We start from the raw sequence: 15,330 nt of genomic DNA on the forward strand, positions 1-15,330 counted from the left end.
TACCAGAAGGGTAAAGAAGAAAAGACAAGAGCAGGCAGTAATGTGGTCAATAGAACTTGTCCTAAATGCAATAAGTATTAATACATTTTGTTGTAACCTCATATTTTTGCTAATATCACAAACATGATATCAGACATGATGCTTTTTTAATGGAAAGACTAGTGTACTTTTAGCGAGCATATACAGTACAGTAATTTGAATTACTATTGCAGTAGTTTTTAATGTTTCATTTAAAAAAGAATTGGGATGAGGTATTACTATGAACTGGAGACCTATGAAAAGCTCCAAATATGACTAAATAACACTTTTACTTTGCAATAGGAAAGTAGCTAATGTTCCAACCCATAATAGACCCAGATAAAATCCTAAAATCCAATCCTACAAATGTGAAGAAATTAGATCTTAATGGCCCCTAGCATCTACTCCCTACTTAGTAAAAAAAAAAAATCTGAAATTGCAGTGCTTAGGGGAGGATGGAACCCATAGGGGAGGAGCAATTTAGGGGCATGAATTCTCTCTATAGGTGTAGGATGTACCCCAGAGGTCATGCTTTCTCCAGTAAACAATAAGAAAGAAGTTGTTTTACCCTTCCTATACGTCATACTGGCCAACAGAGTAATTAGGGGACTATCCTGGAGCAGAGCTAAGCTATATAATGCTAGGAAAAAAGAGTGGGCATGAGCAAGTTTTTTTTTTTTTTTACTGTTTTTACGTGTCGAGTGGTAAGGACCCAATAAACAGCACAAGTCTTTTCTAAGAAATGTTTGTTTTTATTCCGATATTGCATTTGTGCAACCAGTTTAAATGCAAATAATGTTTAACATCAGAATTGATAATCTTATTATCTGTAATGTTCCATCTGGTTGCAGTATGTGGCTGATGTGAGAACAGTTCAGAAACGAATAGCAGATGCCGATGAGACATTGGCTTACATTAATAAAGAAGAAGCATTGTACAAATGGGACCTGACAACCTACCCTGAGCTGGACGCCTTGAAAGCTAACATTGACCCATACCAAAAACTGTTTGCCATCATTTATAAGTGGCAGAGAACTGAAAAGAAGTATGTGCTTGTGGAATGCTACAATAAATGCTATGATCAAATTCAGAAACATATACATTCATAAATGTAGATTTTTAGTGTATTTATAATGGAAAATATCTGTGGCTTGTAATATGTTCTTTTCTTTCCATGGTGATCTCTAATATCTAAAAGATAATTCACTAGATAAGACCCAATTGGCCGCTTTCACTCTCCCCATCAAAATTGCATACCCAAACACAGTTCTAAGTACAGTGGTCTATGGTTAGGCAACATTCTAGTCCCCTGGTAGCCAAGGAGCTGTATAATACTGCACATAATCCAGCTTCCTACAGGCTGACCTGTATACTCTGTGGCAGAAAGGCAGCTTATGTGCAGTACTGAACAGCCCACATCCCTCCCAGAATGAAAAACTGCCCCTGTTAGGTTATAGCACTTAGATATAGAGGATTGTCTGATCTTTGTTCTTTGTTTAGATGTATGATAATATACCATGGAAGGGTAAGGGCGGCTAAGTAGACGTTACTTAGTAGAAAGTGCAGTCTTAGTGGGCCCTGTATACCCAGTTGTGCTAATGGTGTGGGATTTTAATAGAACAAAGCTTTTTTCTTCTATCAGTTCTTTGTTTTTTTTATTTTCTTTAGGTGGATCGATGGAGCTTTTCTTGACTTGAACGGAGAAAGCATGGAAGCCGAATTGGATGAATTCTTCAGAGAGGTGTATAAGATGATGAAATTTTTCCAGCAAAAGGAAAAGAAGACAGAACAGGAGAAGAAGAAGACAGCCCATCATAGGTCATTGACGGATGATAAGGTGGAAGAAGAGAAGAAGGAAAGCCGCATAGTTCTTATGTGTTCTTCCATCATAGATCAAATCAAGTCTTTTAAGGTATACACATTACAGCAGTAAAATGTAGCTTTTGCATATCTGTGCACATAGCCTCAGCTTAAAATAGATCTATAGGCAGAACTTTTTTTTGGGGGGGGGGGGTCAAATCCCCTTTCAGATTTTTTTTTGCCATCTGTGTCCCATTGGTGAGATTTACCTTCACTTCCTGTGCCAAAGGCAAACAGGAAGTGAGAGGAAATCTCAGCAAATCAAGGGAATTTCTTGGGGCCCCCCCAGGTCACCAGAACTAGTGTCCCCATTGGAAGATTTCCTTCTAACTACTTTTCTGGGGACAACCCAAAATGTAGGCTTTTCTTTTACTTTATTTTCAAAGATAATGGTAAAGAGGACAAATAGAGAGTAATGGGAGCACATACAGCAGTAAAATCTGACAGGTGTTCTCCATCTATCCAACACTAAAAAATGTTTTACCTTTAGTTGTACTTTAAACTCAGCAAAAACTATTTGTTATTCTTTTGAATAGGGTGTGGATGGGTTATAACATCTGACAGGATGTTATTGTTGGTTGCATTGCGGAGGGGAGTTCTGTCCTATGCTTTTCCAAGTGATGGGGTCACCATGACTGTAAATGGGAAAATGTGTCCTATGCGGAAACAGACAACCATAATAATATATATATATATATATATATATATATATATATATATATATATATATATATATATATATATATATATTTTTTTTTTTTTTAAATAAAACTGGGAAAGAATTAGGATATCTGCCGCCAGTTTTTACTTTTGTCTGCCTCCCTGTTCATGAAACAATCCTCATGTTTTCTTTTGGTGACCACATAGGAAATTAGGTAAAAATTAGGACAGAGTCAGCAATAAAAATTGGGCATGGTTCTATAATTTCTTCAAACTTTTCAGACATAGAAAAAAATTGTCTGCAGTTTCACTGTTTCAGCCTGTACCTTTAACTTCCACCTTCCCTTCCTTTTGGCTCTGTTCAGACAACTGGATCTAAAAGAAAAAAAAATGTAGGCACCAAGTCATAACTTGGGCTGTTGTCCCTTCCCACCACCATGTGACAGCACTGAGCCATCAACACAGCCTGCTTCTTCATACCTGGAAGTACTTGTTATTTATCTTTACTACTAATGACTGAACAGAGAGAAATTTAAGTATTTTCCTCTGGGGAGAAGAGAAGTTATATGAAGCTGTTTTGGCCTGCAAAAGCACATGCTCGCTTTATGCTGGCGCACAGAAAAGTCCTATGTCCAATGTAAAATAGGAACCTCTGTGAGGATATTGCTTACATGTACAAGTTTAGAATAATAACTACTGGTCCAAGTGCATGGAGAACAGATGGCAGAAGGACACCTTGACATCTTGTCACAGTGAGGTGTAAATTCCTCAACATCATTAGTTCCTGTAGTCAGGCTTTCTTGTATCCTGTGTCTTTGTAACTACATCACTGCTGGTGGCATGTGTCAGGTTTATTGTGAGAAATACACAAAATTATCTGTGGCAGCTCTACCGCTTCAGCTTCCATGACATCTATGGTTCATGCTAGTTTAGAAATTTGCGCTCGGCCGCAATTAAAGCAAGACTGCTGTACTAAATAGTACCTGAAAACTGGACCACACAAACTCTATAAAAATATTAATACTGCGTTGTCTCAAAAAACAAAATGTGAATGTAAAAAATCACATGATACTCATTGATATCCTACAGTATCAAATATCCACTGCTGTGTAAAAATACAAGTTTTAAAGTGCAAATAATGTGCACTTAATAAACATTTCATATAAAGTGCAAAAATCCGTAATAAATAATCAATAATTCATACACAAAAGATGAAAAATAAAAGTCCAAACAAAGTCCATGCAAGTGCAAGAAAAGTGCTCTTGTGCCGAAAACAACTATAAATAAAGTGCTTCTGTGTCACCACCGTGGGACACCGAGGGAAAACAGGTCGCTTACCACACCATAAGATCCCACAAAGGAGATCATAAGCGCTTAGGAATATTACCCTCTGGAGGACCACAACTCCTTAACAGCCCCTAGATATTGTGGTGTGTTCCACCTTCTGACTCCCTTAGTTACATGCGTTTAGAAAAAGGAAGAGGGCTCATAGTGCTATACTGCTTTAAAGGTTTATTTAATAAGAAAGTATTGCACTTACAGAGTAAAATTGGTGTACAGGCAAAAACTATTTCCAATAAACACATCTGCAAAGACAGTAGATCAGTCACACCACTAGCTCGGCCCTACTTGTTTTCAGCACAAGTGCACTTTTCTTGCACTTGGATGGACTTTGTTTGGACTTTTATTTTTCATCTTTTGTGTATGAATTATTGATGATTGATTATGAATTTTTGCACTTTTGCACATTATTTGCACTTTATTATATGAATTTGTGCACATTATTTGCACTTACAACTTGTATTTTTACACATCAGTGGATTTTTGATATATCAATGAGCATCATGTGGTTTATTACATTCACATTTTGTTTTTTGAGACAGCGCACTATTAATAATTTTTTGTAGAGTTATGGTTTATGGTTTGAAATTCTTCTATTTAAAACATTACATCACTGTAAAAAGTAAAGAAACAATGCAACTGCCTGTTCTTTAAGGGTGCATCTCAATGTGCTCTTAGTTCTAATGCCAATTTCATCTCTTGAAAAGCAATCAAGCATCTATCAATCAAAATATTCCACCCTGGCAAACAAACACCCCATTACCACCTTCTTTCTTTTGGCCATGGATATCTACTGAGGTCAACAAATGCCCAAAGGCAGGCAAACAAAAGCCAGATTGTGGTGAAATACAGTATACAGGATAAGGGATTTATGGGGTAGTTTTGGAAACCAGGGTATGATGGCTAAGTGGCTTGTAGTTGCACTCTTCACCATTAGGGTCACCATTAGGGTCCAATATTTGATTATCATCAAGGACAGTATATTTGGTTTTCTTGGGCAAGAAGAGAAAGAATAAGCTTATAAAGTTTTAATTTGGGGTCACATATGTGTGGCCGCAGTTCCCAGCATGGGGTCTGGTGCATCCCTGTTCACCGATTCAGGTGCGAATTAGGTCTGAATTTTTACCTGAATTTGCACCTGAACCGGACCCAAAGACCCACAGGACCCTTTTGGAATGCCGACTGTGCTGCCCCGAACCTGTGTGAACCAGCTCCATTTCGAGCCGGGCACACTTACATGTCATGTGAATAGAATGTGAGGAAACCTACATACAATTCGCACATATGTGAACCCCGGCCTTAGACTATATTCTGTATTTTCCAACTGCCTGCAGCTGGTGGTAAGACAAATTCGCCATAAGTTAATTGTTGTGAGACAGGACTTGGTGGTGCAGTATTCCAAAATATTTTTGTCTACCATACTCATTTTGTTCCTTTCCATTATCCTGAGCATGCAATTCATTTTAATGTCTCCTCTTCAGGAATATATCCCCCTGGTGAGCATCCTTTGTAACCCAGGCGTAAAGACCCGTCACTGGGATCAGATGTCAGAGATAGTGGCATATGACCTCACACCGAATTCTGGTTCCACCCTCAGAAAAATTCTAAAGCAGAATTTAACCCCTTATCTTGAAGGATTTGAGCAGATTAGTGCTGCAGCTAGTAAGGTAAGATATGATGTATTACATCTTATAATAATTATTGACTCTATTTTAGATTTTAAAGTTTATTTAGAAATGTTACTTGGGTCACTTGTAAAGAAAAAAATTGCATTTGATTGTTGGAGTTACTTTTGACTGGTGTGCAGCTCAGTTATTGACAGAATGAATGGGAAACTAAAAAATGCATTCTGGATATGCATAAAATACATTTTCCTGTTTCTTTATTAGGAATTTTCCTTGGAAAAGGCAATGCATACAATGCAAGACATGTGGGACTCCATTTCTTTTACCACCAGCACTTACCGGGAATCAGGTGTGTCCATCCTGTCCTCAGTGGATGAAATCCAGACCATTCTAGATGACCAGATTGTCAAAACGCAGACAATGAGAGGATCCCCTTTCATCAAGCCTTTTGAGAAAGAAATAAAGGTACATCAAATATTCAGTATTGAGCTTCTTTTTTTTTTTTAGCAAACAATTAGACTTGACTGTGCAGTAAAGCCTGTCGGGTTGAGTTACATATGGTGTTTGAACAGGATTAGTTGACATTTACCAGGTAATATGTAGAGGTTTCAAGTTTGACAAAGCTGACCTAAAGCAGATCTTCGCTGTATTTAAGTACCACAAACCAAGAACACTATTTAATTAATTTTCAATATTCAAATCAAACTTCCCAATCCATTCATGTCTCCATACTTTATTTTGTTGAGAAATCACTTTGAAAAACAACCCCTTAGCATTTCTGGCCGTGGTCATCTTGAGTAAGGGCAAACAGGTTTTACCCCTTGTTAATCAACATTTTTTTATACTTTAGACAATTATTTTGAAACAAAAATATCAAAATTTTTGGAGTCCTCGAATTTTGGAGTCCTTGAGCTCGACGTTTAGACATAGAAAAACCACCACAAAACCAGTAAAATATGAATTCTGATTGATTCCTCTATACCACTGATGTAATTGATAATAGACTGAGATATGTAAATATAGTTATTTCACTTTTTGAAGGACAAACCTAAATGATCATTTTAATTAATTTATAAACCTAACGATTTCTGTTTTCTTATAGCTGAATACTTGTAGAAATGTACACTCTGGTTTTCATGCATAAAAGTGTCTTAGGGCACAGCAGTCTGTGCTGTTCCTAGCATCCTCTAAGCTTGTCTGTTTTTTTTTTCTTTTTTTAATTGTTTTTTATTTAAATGTAGCCCTGCCCCCTGGGGAGTGGCTAAGTGTACACACATCCTCCTCACTTCGAAGGCCCTGAGTGTTGTCCAACCCACTTGACACTATAGGTTCTGTCATTGTAAATGAATAGAAAACACTAGAGTTTGCAATAAAGAATCATGTTTACTATTCTTTAACTTGCGTTTAGTAAAATGCACAAACAGTTTCAATAAAACAGTCAACACAAGAACAATGACAAAATGGATCCTGAATCCCCAATCTATGACTGAATAAGGTTCAGCACTCCGGATCAAAGGAGCAATCCTAGCATTTATATATTGATATATAATGGAGGATTAATACTTTGAAAATTTGTAAATACACTGTTTCTTAAGTGTGATGCGAGAGTGACCACAAATCAATGTTTGACAATATTAAGGAATAACTCCAACTATTAGTAACTTCCTAGCCATTCTAATGCGCTGGCACTAAGCTAACTATCAGAGTGCACTCTGTAGCCTATAGGGCGCCCCCTTTTACACTAAATTGCAAGAGTCTCCTGGATGAGCGAGGCCTCGCTAGTCTTCGCCGGCAAGGATGTCCTCAGCCAATCCAAAGAAAGTATTTGTAATCCACAGTAAAGGTGATTAATTACCTGTAATCCACACGGTAATAACCAGCAATTGTAATCCAAACAGGAAAGGGAAAAGATAGATTTCTGTATTCCACAGTTGGTAGTCAATCTAACACTGAGGGAGAATGGGCAAGGCCTTCTGATCCGCCACGCACTATCCGAAGCTACAGTGTCCTGTGGCGACCGTTAGAATTAATATAGCCTTCCGCTTGAACTGCTCTGCAGGCCCGCCCTGGCTCAGCCTAGAAGTACAGTAGATACTTTAAATTGGAATTCTCTCACCCAGTGTGACGAACTCTGCGTTCCACAGTTCACTCCAGCAGTGTCCCGCTCTCCTCAGCGATACTCACGGTCTCTTAGGGCGTCCCTTCCGCTCGGTCGACCACCGAGATCCTTCCGCACACTGCTCACTCTGACACCGGTGTCTGTCCGCTAGCCTATCCTTCTGCACTCCGCAGCAGCTCTATCCCTCCTCACAGTGCGCTGTCCTCGAGGCAAGAGAGTGAATCTTGGTCCCACCCCCTATATAAAGATACTCCCAATGGGCTCCGCGAGTCCCACTGCTCCCTGGGAGAGGAGTCCAATCACACAGTCAGTCCATAGTCCTTGCTCCTCCCAAAAGTACATCTCCCATAATTCACAAGTCAGTACTTTGTAAAAACCTTAACAACAGAGCAACAGTCTGAACAACACTAGCCTTGCGACCAGGCTACATCAATTATGCAGCAAAACATGACAGCATGACATGACATACCATAATCGATCATATCCATTAATAGTAATTAATATAACACGAACAGAGAATTAATAGGTATCGATAAAGTAACAGCAACAGTAACAGCAACAGCAAAGTAACAGACAAGGTTCCAGCACAGCAATATAATGTGTCTTGTCTGGTTTATGATGTTATTCAATATTAGAAAATGAAAAACTGAAATTGATTGGTTGATTGGACAGAATTTTGAAAATGGTTTTATTCTAAAAACCAGGTATTTTGATGTTGCCATTTTTTCGTTATTGTTTCATACTCTTCTTACTTTAAGCAATGGGAGGAGGGCCTGATCAGGATCCAGGAAACGATTGATGAATGGCTAAAGGTGCAAGCTCAGTGGCTATATCTAGAACCTATATTCTCCTCTGAGGACATTATGCAGCAAATGCCTGAGGAAGGACGGCTCTTCCAGACAGTGGACAGAAACTGGAGAGAAATCATGAAACATTGTGTAAAAGACCCCAAGGTAATGTTTAGTATTTATTTCTCAATCAGATGGTTGTAACTTTTAAGATATACATTATATTGTCAAAAGTATTGGGACGCCTGCCTTTACACACTTATGAACTTTAATGGCATCCCAGTCTTAGTCCGTAGGGTTCAATATTGAGTTGGCCCACCCTTTGCAGCTATAAGCGCTTCAACTCTTCTGGGAAGGCTGTCCACAAGGTTTAGGAGTGTGTCTATGGGAATGTTTGACCATTCTTCCAGAAACTTATTCATGAGGTCAGGCACTGATGTGGACGAGAAGGCCTGGCTTGCAGTCTCGGCTCTAATTCATCCCAAAGGTGTTCTATCAGGTTAGGGTCATGACTCTGTGGAGGCCAGTTAAATTCCTTCACCCCAAACTCTCTCATCCATGTCTTTATGGACCTTGCTTGTGCACTGGTGCGCAGTCGTGTTAGAACAGGAAGGGCCATCCCTAAACTGTTCCCACAAAGTTGGGAGCATGAAATTGTCAAAAATGTCTTGGCATGCTGACGCCTTAAGAGTTCCCTTTTCTGGAATTAAGGGGCCAAGTCCAACCCCTAAAAAACAACCCCACACCATAATCCCCCCCTCCACCAAACGATTTGTACCAATGCACAAAGCAAGGTCCATAAAGACATGGATGAGCGAGTTTTGGGTGGGGGAACTTGACTGGCCTGCACAGAGTCCTGACCTCAACCTGATAGAACACCTTTGGGATGAATTAGAGCAGAGAATGCAAGCCAGGCGTTCTCGTCCGCATCAGTGCTTGACTCCACAAATGCGCTTCTGGAAGAATGGTCAAACATTCACATAGACACACTCCTAAACCTTGTGGACAACCTTCCCAGAAGAGTTAAGCCTGTTATTGCTGCAAAGGGTGGGCCAACTGGACTAAAACTGGGATGCCATGAAAGTTTATGTGCGTGTAAAGGCAGGCGTCCAAATACTTTTGACAATATGTTGTTTGTGATATGAGGGATGTTTAGCTCATTGGTAGATGCATTTTTTAGGAAAGTATAATAACAGTCCAAACTGTGTTTTAAGCGCATGGTAGCACACTTTTTTTAAATGAAATGCAAAGTAGGAGTTTCAACAAAAATTCCCATACAGGGGCTTTTCCAACTTTAGCAAAGCAACTGATCACTGAAAATCCAGAGCCACCTTGCTCTCTTGTCAGCAGCATCTCTGCTCTCTTTGGTCTCCCATACCAATGGCTTATCCAGCCCTCTCAGCCTTGGTTACAGCACCTTGCTTTACAGGCCCATTTCTGACAGGGTTTTCCAGCTCCTCAAGCTTGGTCTCTGTAGAGACTTCAAGATTCCTTCCAGCCTACTGGACCCGCAAGCTGCCTCAGGCTCCCCAGTTTTTCCAGGCCCACATAGCTGTCTTGATTCTCTCAGTCCTTGGGATAGAAATTCCCCTCACAAGAGATGCAGTCTCCAGCAAGAACTTCCAGCTCTGACAACAATGCTTTGGCTTGAAACAGCAGCAACAGCAACTGCCACTGCTCTGAGCTACTCTCAGACCTGGTTTATATCGACCCTGCACACCTGTGTACTCTCCCAGGTTGCAGGCATCTGGCAAAGCCCGGATAGAGTGTCTTCCCACCCAAGGCACTTCAGAAACTTCAAACTCCAGACCAGGCCGGGATTACAAAACCTATTTTGAGTTTTCTCAGATTTTAAGAATCTTTCTACCTAAATTTTCATAGTGGCAGGGCCGCACATCTTCACATATGGCAAAAGCTGCTGCATAACTGAATGACAAGAGAGGTCATTGGTCAGTAGATAACACTGCAGCTATAATGAAACTGGCCTTGTGTCTACCCCTACCCACCCCCACATGTTGTGGTGCAGGTACAATAATTTATGACCCTATATCCCCTATGACAGGTGGCAGCCGCCACTGTGCAAAGCTGCTACCTGTAAGACCAAGCTGTCACTGACAGCTTCAGCCATGATAAAGGTGAAGAACTATTTACAGTGTTTCCTTTCCAATAGTGTGATCAATATATCAGCTCTGCAGGGTGGAGGCTTCATTCACAAAATAAGCCTACAGCCTGCTATACTACTGCAGCCTGAAGATAGCAGTGTTTTTCGGTTTAATACTGTAATTGGCATATACAGTTGCAACCCTGCGACACTTGGATGTAATTAGTGGTTCTTCTTTTCTTTATTAGGAAATTTTTTTTTTTTTGGTGTATACCAAAGGAACTGCGCAAATGAATGAACAAACTAAATAAAACCATTAGGGCTATGACGGCCACTTATGTGTTGGTGAACATTAGATGTGAATAAATAAATAAATAAATAAATATATATGAATAAATATAGAGGGAATTTCTTCCACACTGTGAGCTGCAAACAAACAACGTGAATAACGTGATAAATGAATTAATAGTAAAAAATATTGCGCTCAACACATTAATATTCACAATGAAAAGTGCACTTGTGCAAATAAATTATTATAAAAGTCTTTTGGTGCTGAAAATATCAAAAGAAGTTAGGTGAAAACAGCAGCAGTTTGATAGAAGCACAGACTTACTAGGAGTGAGATTCCAAAGCCTCCACCTCCACACTTTCACCCAGTGCTCTTATAAGGTACTCCTTACCAGAAGGATATGACCCCTTGATTATAGGGGGTCACACAGGCATAATGATCCACATATAAACCGACCATCTGCATCAGATTCTCTCACAAACAGGAGTATGCAATCAGACCAGATATGGGATCCCAATACAGGACATATAGGGAGGCAACAAGAAAGCTCTCATGGTGCAGTATGTCAATTCAAACAAGCATCTTTTTTTCATGTATTGCACTTACTACAATCCATAAGCAGATTCGCTTTGTACATCAGTTAAATCACGGTAGCTGGAGTGTATGAATGCCGCTCCACGCCTGCGTTCCACCAACCCGGATGTTTACGGTCTCACGCTCCCTCTTTACGCTCTCCCTCCCTTCTTTTCTTTATTTTACCTCCTTAATCCTTAAAAATAACCTAACCTAATTCCAAACCCTTCCTAATCCTTATATCAGTATACTTTTCTTATCTACTGCTGAAGGAATCCTGAGTCCTGAGCCAAACTCTAAGAACAGAATATCCTGGCCTGTGACAGGGTTTTTAAGTTTCATTATTTTGCCTGGAATATTCTAGAATATTTAAATTGATCTTAATAACTTTATGTGACAGGATCCAGATGAACACTTGTTTAATAAATCCAATCTGAATGCTTTATGATTGTCTTTAGCAAGCATAATTGTGCTGCCTTACATACAGTATGTGCTTTTGCTAACATGAATTTAATTGGCACCTTCTATTCTAGGTTTTAAGTGCCACCTCCCTCACTGGTCTTCTAGAAAAGCTTCAAGACAGTAATATACTCCTGGATAAAATCATGAAGGGGCTTAATGCTTATCTGGAAAAGAAGAGGCTTTTCTTCCCTAGGTAAAGATAATTTATGATTGGTTTTCTGGGTATATTATGATGGGTCCCTATGGAGCTTATTCTTCAGTCTTTGTTTCCTTGCCTCAAATAAAAAAAAAAAAAAAAATAGACAAGATTTTTATTCATTTCCTATTCTATCAAAAATTCATAAAAGTTTCGTCATTAAATAGTTTATTTTATATGCCCAGAGTACAGCTTTAAATAACACAAAGTGCTCAGGTACTTGGATAATAGTTTGCAGTATATATTTTTTCCCTGCAGATTTTTCTTCTTGTCCAATGATGAAATGCTGGAGATTCTTTCTGAGACGAAAGATCCTCTCCGAGTTCAGCCTCATCTAAAGAAATGCTTTGAAGGGATTGCTAAACTGGAGTTCCTCCCCAACTTGGATATTAAAGCCATGTACAGCTCTGAGGGGGAGAGGGTGGAACTTATTCAGACTATTTCCACTTCAGAGGCACGAGGGGCTGTAGAGAAATGGCTCATCCAGGTGGAGGATGTAATGCTGAGAAGCTTGCGTGATGTTATTGCCCGCTCTAGAATGGTACGGTATTCAGTGAAACCTTTCCAAAGCAGTACGGACCTTTTTATCTGTCTTAAACCTTCTCAATTAAAACTGTTTTTGTTGCTTTTTAGTTCCATCCACCTCCTTCAAAGTCAATTTGAGTTATTGCAGCATAGCGATACACCAACAATCGACTTGGTGCAGATAGCTGTGCTAACGTATTTCACTGTCAAAGGAGCCTAATCATAGATAAATTATTATTATGTGTGAAACACGCTGGAACTGCTATTTGCACAGGTCAATTGTTGGTGCATCACTATGCTTCAATACATCAAATTGGCTTTTATAGTGAGTGGTTCCTCTTTTCCTTTCTTTGGATTATTAAAGAACTAATTGTTACTGTATTAGAAGTTGCAAGCACATTATAGAGTGAAATTGAGCCTTGCCTTTGCAGGCTCCACTCATGTATATACTCAGCCACCTTTCACTCATAAGATCTGTTCACTGTCAGGAGCGGAGGTAATTACCCAATATTTTTGGGCAACCTGGAACTCTCATTTCTCCCAGTAGTGGTTGGTAATTGGCTTATGGCGCTTTTCCACTGCATGGAACCGTACCGGTTCGGCACCCTTTTGTGCTTTTCCACTGCGGTACCGCATGGTATAGGGTCGGAACGGTTCGGTACGGTACGGTATAGATTTGCTTTTCCACTGCATGGAACCGAACGGTACGGCCCTGAAAAAACAGTACCTACTCGATTGTGGTTCCAACAGGTACCAAACTGGTACCATATCCCACAATCCTTTGCATGGAGTCACTACTAGCCACTGATTGGTCAGAGAATCCCACCCACCCCGTTGTTATCCCACCCACTTAACTTTAGTACTGCTTTAGTGGAAAAGCAAACCTATACCGTACCGTACCGAACCGTTCCGACCCTATACCATGCGGTACCAGCAGTGGAAAAGCAAACCAGGCCAAGCAGGGCCGAGTAGAGCCGAGCCGGTACTAGCCGGTACTTGCAGTGGAAAAGTGCCATTAGACACCACCAATATCAAATTCCCAGCCCTGTGTAAGCTCTGTTTGGTAAATGTTTTAGTGTGCAGGCTTCACTGAGGGAAAGGGGAGGGGGTATTATGGCGGTGGGGCATATTTAAAGGGCAATTGCAATAAAAGTGAAGTTGTTCTTTAAGTTTTTGTAGAATTCAACTTACACTTTATTGATTGTACATTTAGAACAGGGGTCTCAAACTCAATTTCATCACGGGCCACATCAGCATTATGGTTGTCCTCAAAGGGCTGGTTGTATCTATTAATCACTTCAGCCCCGGAAGATTTTACCCCCTTCCTGACCAGGCCCTATTTTGCGATTCGGCACTGCGTTACTTTAACGGACAATTGCGTGGTTGTGCGATGCTGTACCCAAACAAAATTTACGTCCTTTTTCCCCACAAATAGAGCTTTCTTTTGGTGGTATTTGATTACCTGTGTGATTTTTCATTTTTGCGCTATAAACAAAAAAAGAGCGACAATTTTGAAAATATTTTTCACATTCTGCTATATAACATTCCCAAAGAAAAAAATTTAAAAATCTAATTTTTTTTAACATTTTAGGCCAATTTTTTTTCTGCTACATATTTTTGGTAAAAAATCGCAATGAGCTTATTTTGATTGGTTTTCGCGTTTACTAACTACGTGAAAGATTTATGTTATTTTTTTTTTCTTTTTTTTTTTACTAGTAATGGCGGCGATCTGTGATTTTTTGCGGGACTGCAACATTGCAGCGGACAGATCGGACCCCTAACTGATATTTTTGACACTTTTGGGGGACCAGTGACATTACTACAGTAATCAGTGCTAAAAATATGCACAGTTTTTGTAATAATGACACTGGCAGGCAAGGGGTAAACCCTATGGGTGATCAATGGGTTAAATGTATGCCTCATGCTTACTGACGTGTGTGTGGGCGGGGGGGGGGTTCTGTGACACAGACAGAGATCGCAGGTTCAGCTATGCTGAATCCTGTGATCTCCTCCTGTCTGTCACTGAGAAGACCCGCCTGCTTTGTTTACATAAGCAGGCGGGTCTTCTCACACTTTCCCCGAGGATCGGTGAAGGGAGGCAGCAATCGCCACCTCTCCTCCTCTGGCCCGACTCTCACTGTGTCTAAACACAGAGCGCGCGCTCCGCCGAAATCACTAAGAGTCCAGCGACGTAGGTCTACGTCGCTGGACCCAGGGGAGCCACACTGCCGCAGTAGGATTACTGTGAGCAGTCGGCAAGTGGTTAAACTAGATGTTCAGAGCACCCCATCCCACCATCAAAAGTCAAGAGTCCCCCACCCTCCCTTATACACAGTACACCCCCTTACCTTGTACTGCTGCTGCTGCTGCCGGGAAGAAGCTAGGAGCGGAGCTGGGAAGCAGAAAGTGCAGAGTCTGGAGGAAGACCAGAGGAGGGCCGGAGTCAGCTGAATACTGAGACCAGAGGAGGTGGAGATGAAAGAGTGCTGCACAGAGAGGCACAGGCTCTGTAAAAGGAGTTCTGTCCTCCTCTGCTGCCAACTGCTGAAACAAGGTGGAGGTGGAGACAGGGGGGGGGCGCTGCAGCTGCAGGACATGTTGGAGGGCCACATGAAATGGCCAGGAGGGCCAGATTCGGCCCACGGGCCTTGTGTTTGACACATGTGATTTAGAATGTAAACTGTGTCCAGATAGTCCAGATAAGATAGTTTCCATTGGCTATACACTTTGAGAACCTTTGAAGTAATAAAGGATGGAAAAGAATTTGGGGATC

The 15,330-nt window shown here is 40.5% G+C and overlaps 1 protein-coding gene across 1 annotated transcript in view; it reads left to right on the forward strand.

Moving 5' to 3' along the window:
• The window catches only part of DNAH12 (dynein axonemal heavy chain 12), a 210,165-nt gene that overhangs the window by 66,234 nt on the left and 128,601 nt on the right, over window positions 1-15,330 (forward strand). The window contains exons 16-22 of the mRNA XM_082264952.1: window positions 870-1,063; window positions 1,687-1,930; window positions 5,361-5,546; window positions 5,769-5,969; window positions 8,382-8,576; window positions 11,908-12,029; window positions 12,291-12,573. Coding sequence (XP_082121078.1) covers window positions 870-1,063; window positions 1,687-1,930; window positions 5,361-5,546; window positions 5,769-5,969; window positions 8,382-8,576; window positions 11,908-12,029; window positions 12,291-12,573 — 1,425 coding nt within the window. The remainder of the gene's footprint in view (window positions 1-869; window positions 1,064-1,686; window positions 1,931-5,360; window positions 5,547-5,768; window positions 5,970-8,381; window positions 8,577-11,907; window positions 12,030-12,290; window positions 12,574-15,330) is intronic.

This window comes from Pelophylax lessonae (assembly GCF_965119305.1).
Source record: "Pelophylax lessonae genome assembly, chromosome: 8".
NCBI classification, from domain to species: domain Eukaryota; kingdom Metazoa; phylum Chordata; class Amphibia; order Anura; family Ranidae; genus Pelophylax; species Pelophylax lessonae.